This window comes from Pteropus alecto, unplaced genomic scaffold (assembly GCF_000325575.1).
Source record: "Pteropus alecto unplaced genomic scaffold, ASM32557v1 scaffold20, whole genome shotgun sequence".
Classification (NCBI taxonomy): Eukaryota; Metazoa; Chordata; class Mammalia; order Chiroptera; family Pteropodidae; genus Pteropus; species Pteropus alecto.
The window spans coordinates 34,013,350-34,032,497 of NW_006436298.1; the positions used below are offsets into that span (position 1 = coordinate 34,013,350).

Genomic DNA, 19,148 nt, shown 5'->3' on the forward strand with positions numbered 1-19,148 from the left:
CCCTACTCACTACCTATAAAGCTAATCTTACTTTAACACCCACCATTTATTAAACATTCCACATATTTTCCTGATGCCTTGGCTTTGTTAATACTGTTTCTCTCAACTGTAATCACTTTCCCCTAAAAAATGATTGCTTGCATCGTAATCATCATATCAGTATATATCATTCAAGAACTAGTTCAAATGTTCCCTACTATTTATAAGATTTCTTGATTCCTTCCCCCTTACCTCTCATACAAGTAACTATTTTTACCATTGGCATATCCATAACACTCAGGCCTAGACCAAAATCTCCTCTCTTAGGCAGTATGATTTTTTTTTAAAATGCCTAAACACCTCTCATGTGCCTGGCACACAGTAGGTATTCAAATGTTAACTAAACTGAGTTAAGGAACAGAGTAGAAAGTTATCAGTTCATCAACCCATTAAAAGTTCTGTTAAATCTGGACAAAAATGAAATGGTACTAGCTTCTGAATATCAATTTCACAAAAAATATAAAATACTATGATTCTGCAAAGTAAAAAATTTTGCATAAAGAGTGCAAGTCTACTATTAAACTTAATTACATTCATATTTGTAGAGAATTAAAATCAACATTAAATAACATTTTGAAGATAGTTTTCTTCTTTGATAATTTTACTAATTTTCCTAGAAAAGATTTTATTTCCATTGGTATTTACGGCTTCCCCTGAAATCAGTTATCATCCTAGCAAAAAGATCTTCTGCTCATGCTAATAATTAACTTCTTCCTTTGATGTCTCATACTACCTGTCAGTGTTTCAAAGGGGCATAATGCCTTTTGGAAATTACTGTTTGGTTCAAAGGCATATGGATTAGCTCCATCTGTGATGTATCCATGCAATCAAAAGGGCTTGAGGACAAAGGTTTGGAAATCTAACAAATCTGGGATAGAATCTTGACTTTGACACTTATTTGTTGTTACTTAACCTCTCTGGGCTTTAAATTCCTCATCCATAAAATGGAATAAAAATAAGCTAACTTTATATGGTAGTTGTAAGGATTAGCTTTGTAGAACTGCGTAGTGCCTGGTACAGTATAAAATACTCAATAAAAGGTAACTATTATTAAATATGAACAAATGACCAAAAAATCCTGAAATACAGCATACAATAATAAAACGAAGCTCAGTATCTTTAGGTCTCCTTCAGAATGCCACTTTCATGCATCACTGTTTACTAGAAACTATCACTCTGAGTGTAAGTAAATGCCTCATTCACTTAAGAGGGAAAAGGGGCGAGGAAGGTGAATATATTCCCTGGGAGGTTTTGGAGGCTGAAGTGAAAACGAAATTCCTCACAAATGTATATTATTTATGTCTGGGATTACAACTAAATTCATTTCACAAGGAGTACTTGAGAAATAAGATATCAGGAGTATAGTGGGAGAATTGAGGGGAGGGGAGGACCAAATCCCTTAACTTACGAACTCTAAATTGAAAAGCAAAAGAGTGAGGAAACACAAGCCTTCATAAAATACTAAATTAGCTACTGCTATTTAAGCTCTGATGCAACTGTTTACCTTACATACCCCAGCTGATGATAATGGCTACCAGTCTATTCACTTAGCTGTTGCAACAGCTCCAAATCACAGAAAGCAGCAAAAAAAGAAAAAAGAAAAGAAAAGAAAGAGAGAAAAGAAAAAAAGAAGAAAAAAAAAGAAAAAGAAACGGAATAGCTAATGTGTGAAATAAGAACATAGTAAGTGATACTGGGCACTGACACATCCCAAGTCAAATTGGTAGACTTCAGAAAATAAACTCTGATAGAGGAAGAAAAGTATTCTTTATTGAAGACTTTCTATGTTTGGGACCATGAAGATATATTTGGAACTTTACCTCTTAATCTCATTTAGTCTGATCCTCATAAGACCATACCTGAAATAGTATTATATCCATTCTGCAAACAAGGAAATGAAAGCACAAAAATTAAGATAACTAACCCAAATCACATGAGAAAGAAACTCTAAGATCAAGGTATGAACTGAATTTAGTTCAACTCAAACATGGCATTTCCCTCAAATGTTTTGCAGTCTGGAAGAAGGAAGCCTGAAGATGAATTTAGATCCTACCTTATCAGTATAAGTCTCCAAAGGATAATAAAATTAAAAACAATAAAAATCGATATTACAAATAATGTTAAAGCAGCAGCCAAAGGTCTTTAGAAGATGTCACAGAATTACGACACTAGTAAAATAACAATTCATCAGGAGGTGGCAATAAAAGGTCACATTAACTTTCAGGAAATCAAGTTTTAACCAGGAAACATTTATCATTTCCCTAAAACTTTCTAAAATGTATTCATAATACATCACCACTTTCTTGATAATTCAAAAATCTATACTAGTTCACAACTCAATTTTACAAAGTAGAAGGTATTACAAAAATAGATCAAATACATATAACACATACAGATCTATATCAAATATGATGATCATAGGACTTAGCACAGGAGATATTTTCATAATAAATCATAAAATCCTAGTACTTTAAAACAAATTGGATAACAAATGACAGATAATCTGACTTCATCATTTTACAACTAAATAAAAAGCTACCCAAAGAGCTTCTCTGTCTAAAAGTGGAGAAGCCGAATCTGAATCAGAGAAAGTAAAGCAGCATAGAGCATATACTTAATGAGGTTTCTAGATCATCGATAACTATACACACAAAATATAGTGTGTATATACTAAATATTCCTTTAAATAACTTTAGAGCAAGTATTAAACAGAAGTGATATGAAAGCTAGAAGCTTCACTAGAAGCTTCTAGAATCAGGGAGCAGGGAGACAGTGGTAAATAATATGCTAGACCCTCACTAAAGTTGTATTCTTCAGATCTATATGAGAGTTTTATAGCAAATGCAAACTACATCCATGTAGGTGCAAGGCACTTGTCTAACTCAAAAATGACTAAAACAGAAACTCATTCTCTTTGGGGAAGATTTTAATGTAAATCTTCAATTCTTTGCTTCACCATAATGCATTTGGGTCTTAAAATGTCAAGTCACTGTCCTCAATTTCCACCTGAATAAAAGTTTTCCCTCTGGTAAATACAGGAATCCTTCTCCTATTCTAAAATTTATCTTACTTAAATCAGTGCCACAAAAAAAGACTTTTTGACTATCTTACTACTTTGTATAAAATAACAAGTTCACCTTTTAACATTCCAGATGCAACTAATATTCCAAAATATTTTAACAAGAAATTTTATCATTTAAACCACCTAAAGAACAAAAACTAAAAATAAACCATACTGTCTGCAAAAACTATGTACAAGTATTTTATCTTTTATATCAAAAACACAAAAGCTGTCACTGAAATATACAAAGACAATGCTGCCATCTAAAGGCCAAAATATAATATGAAAAAAAGTATACTCAGTCAAATACTAACAATGTATAAAAACAACCAAACTGATATTTTGAAATTAGCAAAGTCTATATTAATAATAAAAAAAAACTATGTTACTACATAGCATAGTTGCTACACAATGAAGCTCTAAAACCCTTTCGAGAAAATTGAATTTAATAAGAGAATTAGCAAAATAATTTGTCTAATGATTAATATCTACACAGGTCAAATTCTGTTGGCATCCTTTCAGACACAGTATTCTCCTAAATATTTAAAATATTTGTCCTATCAAATGATGTCTGTATTTCCTGTTAGTAATTACATATATAATATAAATTAGCATATGCATATATAAATATTATTTGCCTTTAATTAGATCACTATTTCTATTTACCCTATTTAAAATATTTGTTGTTAAATGACTAATAATAGCACTTCTCACAGTTAAAACAACCAAATGACTTAAAACCATAATTTAGCAAGTAATTCAAATACTTCTTATTTCATAAACTCCAAAAATATAAAGCAAAGTTCCTATAAGGAGTTAGTTATCAATAACTCGATTATCCAATGTAAAAAGTTTCAAATTCTAAATTTCTCTTTCTAGGAACCTTAAATTGCAAGAATTTTATTAAACTGGATTTTTTTTTAATATCCAGCAAAATTACTTCGAACTGCCAATAAAATCAAATGTTTACTGAATAACCCTACATACCAAACTGATTCCCTTGGCATTTAGCATAGAACAACTTTATTATGGACCACAATATCAGGGAAAAGCTAATGTGAACATAACTAGAATCTTCAAAACACATATAGTTAACTCCCATGGGAAACCATTGACTAAAATTTTTAATGTGTCAAGAAAAACATTTCTCTGTGTTTACTCAATAAGAAAACAAATATTACCCAACAAAAATTCCCATTATGTGAGAAATACAAAAATTTTAAGTTGGAACTACTACTATCCTTTATCTTGAGTATAAAGTGGAAACCAAAAGACAATAAATATAGTCAAAATCTCATAAAAACTACTAGTTTTTTAGTAGTTGTTTATGGGTCAAGAGTTTGTACTAACCAATTTAAGGACATTATGTCTTTTAACCTGCAAAGCCACAATGTGCAAAAAGACAAGTATTAACCTTATTTGTAGGTGAGGTTCAGAGAGCTTAAGAAACTTTTCCAGGGTCGTATAGCAAGTAAGTAGATGCCAAAATTCAAAAATTCAGTCTCTCTGATACAGCAGACCTTATTCCCTTGCAGTATCATACTGCCTCAGGAATGATTATTAAATCTGTATTAAATGTAGTAAACAGGAATGTGAAGTATTTTTGCTATATAATTTCAGAGACAAATATAATTCTATGTAGTAATAAAAGCATTTACTTTTAATTCACAATGTTTCACTTTTTCTAATTGGAATATTTTTAAGATAGCACTATCTCACTTGAAGTGCTGATGTTTCTAGAGATCTTTCAAAACTTACAGTAATATATGAGATGTATTTACCAAATTTTATAAACTCCAAGAGGAATCAAAAAGATCTTATTTTGGGGATATAATTAAAAAGCATATATGTTATATATTCAGGACTGCCTTGCCTATTTTAAAGTACACTATTTATCAACATTGAAAACTCACTCTACTAGTGCCTCCCTAGTGACAACTTTTACTGTTAATTTGTACCATGTACCTATCAAACAAAAATTAAATAGACTTGGAATATTATCAAGTCATAAAAAAAGAAATAAAGTTCTGATACATGCTATAACAGAGATGATCATGAAAACATTATGCTAAGTGAAAGAAGCCAAACGCAATAAGCCACATATTGTGTGATTCCATTTACATGAAATGCCTAAATTAGGCAAATTCATAGAGACAGAAAGTAGATTACCAGTTGCCAGGGGTTGAAGGAAGGGGAAAATGGGTAATGACAGATAAGCTAATGGGCACAGGGGTTTCTTTTGGGGGTAATGAAAATGTTCTATAATTAGTAATGATGACGGCACAACTCTGAGACTATACTATAATCACAGAATTGTACACTTTAAAGGGTGAATTTTATGATATGTGAATTATATCTCAATGAAAGAAAATTAAATGGCTTTAAGTATATTATATATATATATAATACATCAATGTGAATGAGTTACATATATATGTGTTTAAACTATAAAGTCTATGTAACTACTAAGATTATCTGCCTCAATTTACTGAATCCCAATTTTCACCAAAACTAAGTGAGAGGCTCTATTTCACAAGTGTAGCTCTTCGTGAATATCAAAAAAAGAAAAAAAAAATCCTATCCAGAATTATTATAAGCTCTAGGGAAATCAGAAGGAACTACAGCCACATACTTATGTTTGACAAGTAAATTTAGCTTTATCCAAATACCTGAGTTAGTTGACATCATGCAAGTAACACATATAAGCACCTATATAGTTTTAGGATCAGTTTATAAAATCATTGTTTTGAGAAGATTCTTGCTTTTAAGTAGTATATGCTCCTAAACCACCAAAAGAAAATAAGCAGAAGAAAATTTATAAGCTATTTCAATGGAATTCAAAGGTTAGAAACAAAATGAAAAACATGATAATAAGTACTTACTAATTTGTTTTCCTGCATGTATATTCTTTGTAATTTCAGACAGCCCTTAGCTATGACGATCATGCCTTCATCTGAGATCTTGTAACACTGGCCGAAATGAATATCTTTGAGTTCTCTGCATTTTGAGCCAAGCTGTGAATAAAAAGATTTGGCTAAATGCTTAGAAAATAACAAAGATAACATATTTCTAGTGAAATTTCCATACAATTTTTAAAAATAGCGATATCAAAGTTAAAAATTTCTTTATGAACTACTTTTAAAACAAAAAACAAGCAACCTATAACCTAAAACAGTATTGTGTAAGTTTTAGAAGTTTTCACCTTCTAATCTACATCCTTGCTTCAACTAACTCACACTATATATGCCCACTTAGGTGGCTAGATTGCATAACACTTCAAATTTATATCTTTATTTCCCCTGAGTCAGTTATAGTGTTACATTGAACAGAACACAGGTCCAAGGAATAAAACAAAGGTCCAAGAAGTGAGACAAAGGACCAGTGAGTGGAAAAATATTTGATTCATGAGATTCTATTTCTACTTTTGATTGCTTCAATGAATCATTTCTCCCCTTTAGCTCATTTACTCTGTGAAAAAAGAAAAAGTGTGAATATGCTACAGCTAATATTCTAGTTAAAGTACTTATTTGCACACTGTAGTGCATAACCTAAAAATAAAAAGACTAGTGATTTCCTGATTGAAATCCCAACTGTATCTTAAAAAATTAATGAACAGGCACAATATTTCCACTTAAAAACATTAAGTATCACAAAGAACAAATTACATATATGTATTTCTTTTCAAAATCTAAAGTGGAGATTAGATGATCAAAGCATGTTATAAATAAATGCAGTTTTATGAGTATTATGTATAAAGAGACTTATCACAGAGCTAAAATAAGAAACTTACTTTGTAACAACCTAAATATCAAAAACTATCAAAAAGTTACATTAAGAACAATAAAGCCCAGTGTTGGCGAGGATTCAAAGTGCACTAATACGCCACTGGTAAGAGTGTGAATTAGCAATAAAAATTTAAATTTAATTTAAGCATAAATTTAAAAAAATATATTAAAATATGCCTGAAAAATGAATGACTCAGCTTCTAAATATTTACTAAACAATTAACTAAAGAGGGATGAATAACAGAATAGATATGTAGTAAAGTAAGTGTGCTAAAACATTAATTAGACAATCTAGGTCTTGAGTATATGCATGTTTACTGTAAAATTCTTTCAAATTTTCCATATATTTAAATTTTTTCATAATAAACTATTAGAATAATCAACCAAAGGTGTGTTGCTAAGATTCAGCTATAAGAAATGAGAAGGATTTTTTTTTAAATAGTAAAATATTTTTTTAAAAAACCCTAAAGTATAAATTCAGGTATTCTCATAAAATTAAATATTATACAGCCATTAAAATTGAAGTAAACACTTGACAAAAAAATGTTTAATTACATAAGTTTTAATAGTATAAACCAATTTTATGAATTATGCATATTTAAATATACATAAATGTATATATAAAAAGGAAGCTAAAATATACAAGGTGTTAACAGTGGCTAGTCTGATTAGTGCAATAATGGGTGGTGGTATTGTTTTTTTCTTCTCTGCCTCTCAATCTCACTTTTAAAAAATAAACATTACTTTTTATAATAAAATCTTTCAAGTTGTTTCAACTAAGAATATTATCAGAAAGATAAGTGATTTCAATTATTAGTAGTGATGATATAAACTATGTCTTTTAATATAGGCTACACTATAACCAATTATATATTCCACTAGAAATGTAAACTTCAGGAAGACAAAGGTTTATTTTGTTAACTAATGTATCCCTGGTGCCCAGTGTCTTACATTTATTTGATACTTTAGGAATACTTGTTGAATGAATGAAAACACTGATCACGGTTACATACTGTAGGCTAGGCCTCTTTGAAAAATGGACAAATATTGAAAACCATGATTACGGTCTCATATACCACCATGTTTCAGTTAATTCAGGAGTTCTAAATTGGGTCCATGGTAGAATTCAGAAATGCCAGAAAAGTGAATGAGAAAGAGTACATTTTTATTTTCATACTATCCTCTAAATGAACTTTCTTTCACTTACTAATGTAAACAAAAAAATCACAGTATTTAGCAGTACATGTGACTTGGTAAACAACAGAAATCAAAGATAATTTCATACAATATTACTGCTGTTGCAGATACCATGAAATATTATTTTTGTTCATCAGTATTCATCATGTTCATTAGATCCACTACCAGATCTTATAATGCATTAAAGAAGGACATATATTCCTATAATAATTGTACGATGTCACATTACTTAGAACTGAGAAAGCTGAATCAAAAGCCAATAGTTGAGAAAGCACAGAAACAACTTGATAATCACTACAGAACTCCCAATAGGTTAACATATGTCTGGCTGTGAGGGCAAGGTTGATGCTAAAAATATAGGACTCTTGAAAGTCTGCTTTAGAAGTTGTTAACCAGTCATATCACCTCCCATTACTGCACAACCTGACCTTCCCCACTCTCCCACAAGAGTAGGCTTGGAGTTCACTGGGGAGAGTAAAACATGGGGTATACCATTCACAGCTGTGAGCAGGGCACATTGCTAAAAATATGGGCACCATGTGAAAGTTTAAACAGTAACTATGGAAGAATTCAAAGAGTTAATTCTATGAAACTTCCAGACTGGAAGAGCTCACTCATATGTCTAGCACAAATGACAAAAACAGATCCATGGCAAGGCAAACCATCATAAAGTTTCAGAATTATTAGTATAAAAATAGGTCCTACAGACTTCCAGAGAGAAATAGATTTCATACAAAGGATGAAGGATTTTTTTTAAGATATCAAACTTCTTATCAGCAACACTGAAAGAAAATAGAGCAATGCCATCGAATTCTGAAGGAAAATTACTTCAAACCTAGAATTCTACACTCAGGATATAGACTATGAATTAAGTGTGAGGGTAGACTAGAGACATTTTCAGACATGCAGCCTCTCAAAAGATTTACCTCCCATATATTCTTTATTAAGAAATTATTAGAATCTATGCTCTACAAAACATGAGAATATACCAAGAGAAGGAAAACATGACATCTGGGTCATAGAACATCTAAAATAACAGCAAGATGAGGAAGACCTTAAGAATAATGGTGAAGGTAAGACACTAAGATAATCACTAGTTCAAGAGTACTTATATACAATAAGTCCAGTATTAAGCCTTCAGACTATTCCAGGAAAATCTACTTTAAGAATATAAATTTGATTAAGTATTTACGTTTGGATATACTAATGCAATTAGAAAAAAGCTCTGGGCTCCATTGGAGTTAAGACTATAAAAACTAGACTAAATAGAACAGAGATATTTATTAATTCTAATAAAAACAAAATTCTATAAAGGATAGAATAACTGTAAAATGTAAATACTGAATACTTATTTAACCAAAATTAGAATTATGTTGGGAGGATAAGAGGAAAGGAGACAGGGAAGAATAGGTGAGTTAAATCACTTTCCATTGCAAGGAATCAGTATAGATGGTCTGAAATGAATAAAATCAGAAAATACAGACATGGAAGAAAATGCTTCTCTACTACTACTTCCTTCTTCTTGAAGAAGTTCAATTAGTCTAAATCTTGGTGTCTTCACTAGTTTGTGTTTAATAAACTGAACATGTTCCACTTATTTTTATCCTTTTTTCCCTTGGGAACAAACTGCCCAGAGAGAGCAAGCAACCTCCATTTCTACAATAGGCAGGCCACTCTACTGGTCTCACCTAGTTAGTAAGTGGGTCAGACAGCCAAACTTTAGCATTGAGTGAACAAGCCCATTTAACTATATTACTAAGCAACATTCTCTAATTGAGCTTTTCTGAGTAATAAAGCTGATATTTTTCCCACTATTGTTTTATCTTGTCAATTTGTTCATATCCTGGGCAGTAAAGAGACCTCAACATTTAGTGCACCAGCCAGGATCATTGAGAAATATAAGAAAAAAATCTATATGAAAGGAGTGATTAAGGTATTTTGTAGGGTTTAGACAAGAGTGTGTGTGAATAGGTTGGTAGAGTCTCGTTAAGACAGCTAAGTCATACTGCTGCAGCCTAGGAGAGATGTAAGCTGATTATCTGGTGTTTTGACCTTAGCAAGTAGCTTTGGTGAATTTATCTCCAAACAAGTAACCTTCCATAGAGGTAGGGCCCACATGACTGACTAGCCATACAGAGATAAGGACCAGGAGGATGGCCTTAACAGACATTAGCAGCATGGGAGCCCTAGCAATTTATTAGGGGCAACTGTCTCATTTATAATTATAATTACTGTCATTCGGTCTCACTGCAGAAACTGATGTTCTGTTTTAGACACCATAACAGAACATAATAGGCAAGACTGCATCTGCATCAGTGCCTATCTGTACTAACTGCCATTACCCTAACCATAAATGTCCTAATGTTCCAGACTGTCCAGGAACTGGAGAGTCAATCATTATACCCAGTATACTTCCCAGTTTGCTGGTGTTGTTCAAATCTCTCAATGCTGCAACGATCTGGCTATGATCCACAGGAAAACATACAGAGGGCATCAACAAAGCTCTACAAGGATATCCCTGTTAATATGCCCTGAATTTAACACAGTTAGTCCTCTATTTTAAAACAGTAAAGGTAGTATACAACTCTTCTAAATATAGAATTTTCTATCCAGGAAGAGAGTGCTAGGGATACTGTAGCTCTGGCCCTGCCAAAATGGAGAGATCTTGATAAGAGCCCTGGTGTCCAACAGAGACACCAAACAGGTGGTACTACGGAGTAAAAATTGGGCCTTAGAGTAAGGCCTATCCCAGACCTATCCCAAACTGTTAGAGGAGTTTGAGAAAGATCTTGTCTTTCCACAGATCTACCACATTAAAGTATAAAACTGAGTGTAAGCAAGATCAAGATAATCATCCAGTAATTGCAATGCCTTTTTTAAAAAAATCAATGTCCAGTTTCTAGACCAGCACATAAAGAACTTAGAAGCTGTCACTACATTCCAACAACAAATAAAAAGATGAACAAAGTGAAAAATCAATGCGTCTTCTCACATCCAACATGTCTCCAAAATTGGAGAGACAAAAAAGTAGATACAGGAAATCACAACTTGGCAGAGCAGAAGAAAACCACTAAAACAAACCTCCGCAGGAACCAGTGCCAGAATAGGAAACCCTAAACTATAATTGATTTCCTCCGGTATCAAGGAAACAATTTACCTCCATTAACTATTATCCTAGCAAAAAGTCAATACCTAAAGGATCTACAAACACCTCAAAATTACATCTATAATACTTTCTCTCCTAACAAAGAACACTCTGAAAATGCTAACTACTCATCATCAGATAAGAATACCTAGCTGGTTGATGTTGATCAGATGTCTATCACTACTCACCTTGGTTGAATACTGGAAAATTGCTGCCTGAGGGCCCTTCTAGGTAGTGAAGGTCATCAACCTTGTGGAATTTCAGCTCCAAAAAACACCTGCCTACACCCAGCCTGTATTTCATTGCTACCTGTACTTGGCACTCATCTCAGGTACAGTTCTAACTCTCATTTTTCACCCAACTAAATGGTGACCCTAAGACACAGAATCCCAGTATGCCATTTAAGATGTTCTGAATTCTTATAAATACCAATCTAGTATCTGGTTTCCTGGGAAAAGTGCAAGTCAGATGACTAGTAATAGAAACTTTCCTCTAACTTAAGAACAATAATGTTCAAGGGCACCCATCAGTCAACCCTGAAGGAAAGTGTTTAATGAAAAGTGTTGGTAGGCACTTCACTTAAAAGAGGCCAGTACATCCACCCATCATCAACCCATGGTTCATTCTGGCAGTAATTAGAACGGCGAATGGACTAGAATAAGTAAATGTAATAGAAAATGAATTGTCTTTAATTCATTCTTTTCTTTTTTATAATAATCATTTGAGATTATTCACAAACTTACTCAAAAACATCCATAGTATTTTTCAAATTCTTCTACAAAATTTGGAAAGTAGAGGGTAATTTTCTCAGCATCTCAAATTTTAATTAAAATTTTGCACACTATCCTTGAGAATTTACAAAAGAGAATCTGTTTTAAGAAGCCATCTGTTGTTACTGGGTTATTTTTATAATAAACACATTAGGAAGAATATACGTCAATCAACAAAGAAGCTAGACAACTGAAACCACAACATAGGACCCGCTGGGATGAAAAGAGTAATTGGTCTTCCAATATCACATGAAAATTGCTCAAAACCAATATTAAGAAAATATTTTTAAAACATGAAGTACGCTGCCTTCAACAGAAGAGGGAAGTTGTTCCTTCTACTTTCCATTCCCAATCTGTCGCCACTGTAAATATTAGACATGCAAAAGAGAACAGAGATTAAAACCCAATCCATATCTTCCAGTAACTTCCCCCAACTGTTAACTGTTCATATTTATAAAATTATAAAAATGAAAATTTTATAATTTGATTCATTAGTTTTGTCATTTATAGTAGAGTAGCACAATGAGATATGAAAGAAAGCAAAGCAAATTTCTCAAAGTGCCACTAATCTGAACCACTTTAAGGACTCAAATTTGAGTCTTTTTCCTAGATTTGTATTGTTTAACTTTGCCTTGTTTAAAGACTATTCTATTCACTGCAATGAAAATATACTATATAAGTTCCCAAAATATGAGCCAATACTATTTTTTAATTGTATTAACATGGTATATATTTAAAATTCAGAGTAAATGAAAATTCAAAACATGTGGAATAATCATTTGACGAGTCTATTACACACTGAAAAGATATTTAATTTTCTAGAAAACCAGCAAAAATGCTATTTTATCACCAATGCACAAAAGCCTTTGTTACTTATTACTAATGTTTCAAATAAGAAAATATTATTAAAACTTTTGCAACTTAACTTTAAAAACATAGGAAGCTATCAAGTGTTCATTAACAGATTAATAGGAAAAAAATGTGGTTAATACAGTCAATGGAATATTATTCAGCCATAAAAATGAAACTGATATGTCACAACATAGATGAACTTGAAAACATTATTAAGTGAAATAAGCCAGACAAGAAAGAATATTGCATGATCTCACTTATATGAGGCACCTAGAACAGGCCTAGAATTCATAGAGCCAGAAATGAGAGAACACAGGTATTAGGGAGATGGGGAGGAAGTCATGGGGAATAGGAAGTAATTGTTTAATAGGTATGGAGCTGCTATTTGGAATGATGAAAATGTTCTGGAAAGAGGTACTGGTGATGGTTATACAACATTATAAATGTACTTAATTCCAATGAATTATACACTTTAAAACGGTTTAAATGGCAAATTTTATATATATTTTACCACGATAAAAAAAAATCGATACGTTGAAATAGCAAATGTCAAGAAACTTGAGGGGGAAAAAACTGCAAGAGGCAGTAATGTTTGTTCCCAAAGCTATTTTTTTCCAATTGCAATTATTATAATGTAATTAAATATTAAATAAACTGATTTAATGAGGAGAAAGCAAGCTCTTACTATAATAGATTGAATATTTTGCATTCAATAAAAGCAAGCCATAAAAAAAACCTGCTATTGAATTTTGGATAAGAAACTATAAAATTATAAAATATTAAGAAAATCATATTCTAAAAGAAGCTGCTGCACTCTTATTGTTTCATAAATAATTTTAAGTTCCTGTTCCACTTCAATGAAAAAACAACAATATCATGGATGCCACTTCATGGTTATAGTTTAAACAAAACAGAGAAATCAACTCTAGCAAGCCATCTCTTACTTAAGAGAAAGGCCTTGACCTTATATTGAGAATCTATATTTATAAAGGTTTTTTTTAATTAAAATGTTTACAATAAATATTGATAATCGCAATACATTTTTGTGATTCTATAATTTAACTTTTTTTCAGTTAACTGACCAACTTCCATTCTCAGGCTCATCAGGTAAGAAGGCTTATGCTACATTATAACAATACCTTCTTTTACCCTACAGGACTGTTGATTAAAAACCCATGGAAGCAGAACATGCTTATGAGCACACGAGGCATATAAAAGTGCCTAGTAAATATTACGTATCATTATTATTATTCATGGGTAAAGAAGGAAGCTATTAGATTACTATTATTATGATTCACATTAAGGAAACATTTTAGAAATGCTATGAAGATAAATTCCCAGAAAAAAAGCCTTCTTGACATTAAATGAAGACTATACTTCCAGTTATAGATGGAGAATACTATCTCAAGTCATTAAATTGACATCCCAGCTTAAAATCTTAGGTATAATACCACATATGATGTGGAGATCCAGCAGAATTGAAAGAGAATATTGACTCCATACCTTCTCAGCTACACAAACTCAGGCAAGTTATTTAACTCCCAAGAGATTCCATTTTTCATCTTGAAATATCACATCAGTGTTGTGGTAAAAAGTAAATTGGATAACACATATGAAAGCACACAATACAATGCCTATCATATGAAAAGCACCCAAAATATACCTCTCTTTGTCAACTGTGATGCTAATTTAGAAAGAGAATACATAAAACATTCTTAAACTACCTAAATATAACTCATTTTGATAAAGGCGGCTTTTCAAGATCTCTAGTTTCTCAGTCTCATAAACATCAATCATCATTACAGAGACAAAACAAGTGACATGTCATCTGAAAAGGGGAGGAATTGAGCTAATAATACTGAGTATGAACTCTAGACACTCCTGAATATGAATGAGTGTCAGCCCTGTCATCTATTACTTTACCTCGAATAAATTACTTAAAATTTCTCTATAATTGCTTTCTCATGTATACAAAGGGAATAACACCTAATTCACAGAGTGATTTTGAATCAACAGAGAAATTAAACATATAAATATATAGTTGGAATATATGAATAGTGCCTGATACGTGATAGATGCTCAATAGTTTATATAACTGTTCTTTCTCTAGTTAATTGAATATCACCGGACCATGTAAAGACAGATTAGGTGAGACCGACATTTTCCTTTATCTGAAATTCAGAATCTAAAAACAATTAGCCGTTTCTTTTATTCTTTTATTGTAATAAAAGATATATAACAAAATTTTCCATTTTAACCATATTTAGGTATATGTCAGTGACATTACATCCATAGTGTTGTGCAACCATCACCACTGTCTGTATCCAAAACTTTTTCATCACCCCAAATAGAAACTCTCTACCCATTAACCATTCCCCATTTCCTCCAGGCCCTGACAATTTCTATGTTCTGTCTCTATGAATTTACCCATGCTAGGTATTTTACATAAGCAGAATTATACAATATTTGTTCTTTGTGTCTGACCTATTTAACTTTGCATATGTTTCCAAGGTTCACTCATATGGTAACATGCACTTCATTCCATTATATGGCTTAATAATATTCCATTGTACCTGATACATTTTGTTTATTCATTCATCTCTTAATGAACACTTGAGTTGTTAATACCTCTTAGCTATTATGAATAATGTTGCTATGAAATTAGTAAACAAGTTAGTCTTTTGTGTGGAGATACATATATAGAGATATATAGATATATAAACTGTTGATTCCTATGATAGTTCTTTTAATCTTTTGAGGAAGCACTGAACTGTTTTCCACAGCAGGTACGCCATTTTACATTCCCATCGGCAATGTATAAAGGTTCCAATTTCTCCATATCCAAAGCTCCACGTTATTTTGTTGGGTTTTTGGGGGTTTTTTTGGTTTTTTTTAATATTTACCAGAGTGGGTATGAAATGGCATCTCAATATGGTTTTTGATAATGGTTTTTGCAATTCTGTGATGACTAATGATGTTGAGCATCTTTTCACATGCTTGTAGTTATATGTATTTCTTTGGATATACATCTATTCAAGTATTTTGCCCATTGTGCAATTAAGTTTTGGGGGGTTTTGTTCTTGTTGTTGTTGACTTGTAGGAATTCTTTTTCTATTCTGGATATTAAGTCCTTATTATACATATGAATTTGAAATATTTTCCCCCATTTTGTCTGTTCACTCTATTGAGAATGTCCTTTGAAGCACAAGTTTTGAATTTTAAACAAGTCCAATTTATCTGTTTTATTTTTTACTTTTGTTTTTGCTTTTGGTGTCATATTTAAGAAACCATTACTAAATCCAAGGTCATGTATATTTACACTTATACTTTCTTCATAAAGGTTTATAGTTTTAATTCTTAAATTTAGGTCTTTGACCCACTTTCAGTTAATTTTTGTAGATATAAGGAAAGGATCCAATTTCATTCTTTTGCATGTGTACATTCAGTTTTCCAAGCACCATTTCTTGACGAGTGTTTTTAAATGGTATAGGCTCCATGGTAAAAAATCAATCAACCATAAATGTGAGGTTGTACTTCTGGATTCTCAATTCTATTCCATTGGTCTCTATGTTGACCCTGAGGGTAGTATCACACTGTTTTGATTACTGCACATTTGTAGTAAGTTTTACAATTGAGAAATATGAATCTTCTCAACTTTGCTCTTCCTATTCAAGATTATTGTGGCTATTCTGGGTCCCTTAAAATTCCTTATGAATTTTAGGATTTTTTTTTTCCATGTCTGTGAAAGCCTCCACTTGAAATTTAATAAGGACTGCACTTTGGGTAGTATTAGCATCTTTCCAATATTAAGTCTTCCAATTCATGAGTTCAGGATATCTTTCCAATTATTTAGGTCTTCCCTAATTTCTTACAAAAATGTTTTATAGTTTTTAGTACATATCTTGCATCTGCTTGGTTAAATTTACTCCTAAATATTTTATTCTTTTGAATGCTACTTTAAGTGAAATTAATTACTTTTGGTTTTTTCAATACTATGTAAAAATATAATTTTTTGCATTGATTCTGTATCCTGGCATTTTGCTGAAATAATTTATTGGCTCCAACAGTTTGTGAATTCTTTAAGGTTTACTACATATAAAACCATGTCATCTGCAAATAGTGATAGTTTTATTTGTTCCCAATTTTATAATTCTTTTTCTTGCCTAACTGCTCTCGCTAGAACTTTCAGTACAATGTTGAACAGAAATGGCAAAATTGGGCACATCTGTTTTGTTTCTAAACTCAGGGGAAAAGTTTTCAGTTGTTCATTATCAAGTATAATACTAGCTATAGTTCTGGCACATGTGGTCTTTATTATGTGGAGAAAGAACACTTCTATTCCTAGTTTACTAAGTGCTTTTATCAAGGAAAGGTATTGGACTTCACCAAATGCATTTTCTGTACCAATTAAAATGATTATGTAGGTTTTTTCCTTCATTATAGTAATGTGGTACATTACATTATTTTTCTCATGTTGAGCCACCCTTGCATTCATGGGATAAACTGCACTTTGTCATGATACATAATTCTTTAAATATGCTGCTTACTTCTGTTAGCTAGTATTTTGTTGAGGATGTTTACATCTATATTCATTAATAAAAGTGGTATGTAGTTGTCTTGTAGTGTCTTTGCTTCAGAATCAGGGCAATGCTGGTTTTATAGGGGTTAGGAAGTGCTGCCTCCTCTTAAATATTTTGGATGAGTTTGAGGAGGACTGGTATTAATTCTCCTTTACATGTTTAGCAAAATTCACCATGGAAGCTAACTGGTCCCCGAATTTTCTTTGTTGGAAGAATTTTTATTACCGAATCAACATCCTTACTTGTTATAAGTCTATTCACATTTTCTAGTTTTTGAGTCGGTTTTTGTAGTTTATTTCTAAGAATTTGCCTATTTCTTCTATGCTATCCAGTTTGTTAATGTATAGCTGTTCACAATTTTCCTGTATAATCCTTTTTATTTCCATGAAGCTGGTGGTAATGTCCACTCTTAAATTTCTGATTTAGTAAATTGATTTTTTTTTTTTTTAGTAAGTATAGTTGTCATTTTTGTTGATATTTTCAAAGAAACTAGTTGGGGTATCATTTATTTTCTCTGTACTCTTTCTGTTTTCTATTTTATCTCTGCTAATCATTATTTTCTTCCTTTTGCAACTTTGAGTTTACTTTACTCTTCAAGTTCCCTTAGGTGTACACTTAGTTTACTAATTTCAGATTTTTATTCCATTGTAATGTTTAGTTTTTATAGCTGTTTTCCTCTGAGCACTGATTTTGTTGCATCCCATAACTTTTAGTATGTTGTGTTTTCATTTTCAACCATTTCAAAGTATGTTATAATTTCCCTTGTGATTTCTTCTATGGCCTATTGTTTGTGTAAGAGTATGTTGTTTAATTTCCACATCTGCGTATTTTCCATTTTCCTTTTGTTACTAATTTCTAGATTAATTTCACTGTTGTCAGAGAAGATACTTACTTGATTTCAACCTTTTTAAATGTATTAAAACTTGTTTTGTGGTCCAAAATTTGATCTAATCTCGACAATGTTCCATGTGCTCTTGAGAATAATATTCTTCTGTTTTTGAATGTAGTGCATTGTAAATATCTGTTAGATATAATTGGTTTGTAGTATGATTCAAGCCCTCTATTTCCTTATTAATATTCTGTCTCGTTATTCTATCCACTATTGAACGTAGGGTATTAAAGTCTCAAATTATCAATATAGAACTGACTATTTTCCCTTTAATCTTTCCATTTTTGCTTCATATATATAGAAGCTCCGGTATTAGATGCATGTTTGTTTATAATTGGTATATCTTTCTGATGAGTTGAAATTTTTATCAATATATAATGACCTTGTCTCCTACAACCTTTTTTGACTTAAAATTTGTTCTGATAGTAATATAGCTACTTCAACTTTCTTTGGTTATTAGTATTTAAATAGAATATTGTTTTTCCACTTTTTCCTTTCAACCTCATTGTGTTTATATCTAAAATGAGTCTTTTGTGGACTTTATATGCATGATTGATTACTTTTTATCCCTTCTGCCAATCTTTTCCTTCTAATTAGAGAGTTTGATCCATTTATATTTAAAGTAACTACTGATGATGATTTATTTCTGCCATTTAGCTATTTGTTTACTGTATCATAGGTTTTGTTATTCCTCAGTGCCTCCATTATTCCGGTTTTTGTATTTAGTAGGTTTTATGCAGTGTACCATTTGCTTCTCTTCCCATTAATTTCCCAAATATATTTTACTTCCTTAATAGTTACCATGGAGATTATAATTAGCAACTTTAACT

The 19,148-nt window shown here is 31.6% G+C and overlaps 1 protein-coding gene across 1 annotated transcript in view; it reads right to left on the bottom strand.

Annotated features, from left to right (window-relative positions):
* The window catches only part of FBXL17 (F-box and leucine rich repeat protein 17), a gene marked incomplete at its 5' end in the record, with an annotated part of 440,618 nt that overhangs the window by 399,377 nt on the left and 22,093 nt on the right, over positions 1-19,148 (bottom strand). The window contains one exon of the mRNA XM_015590345.2: positions 5,983-6,114. Within this exon, the coding sequence (XP_015445831.1) occupies positions 5,983-6,114 (132 nt within the window). The remainder of the gene's footprint in view (positions 1-5,982; positions 6,115-19,148) is intronic.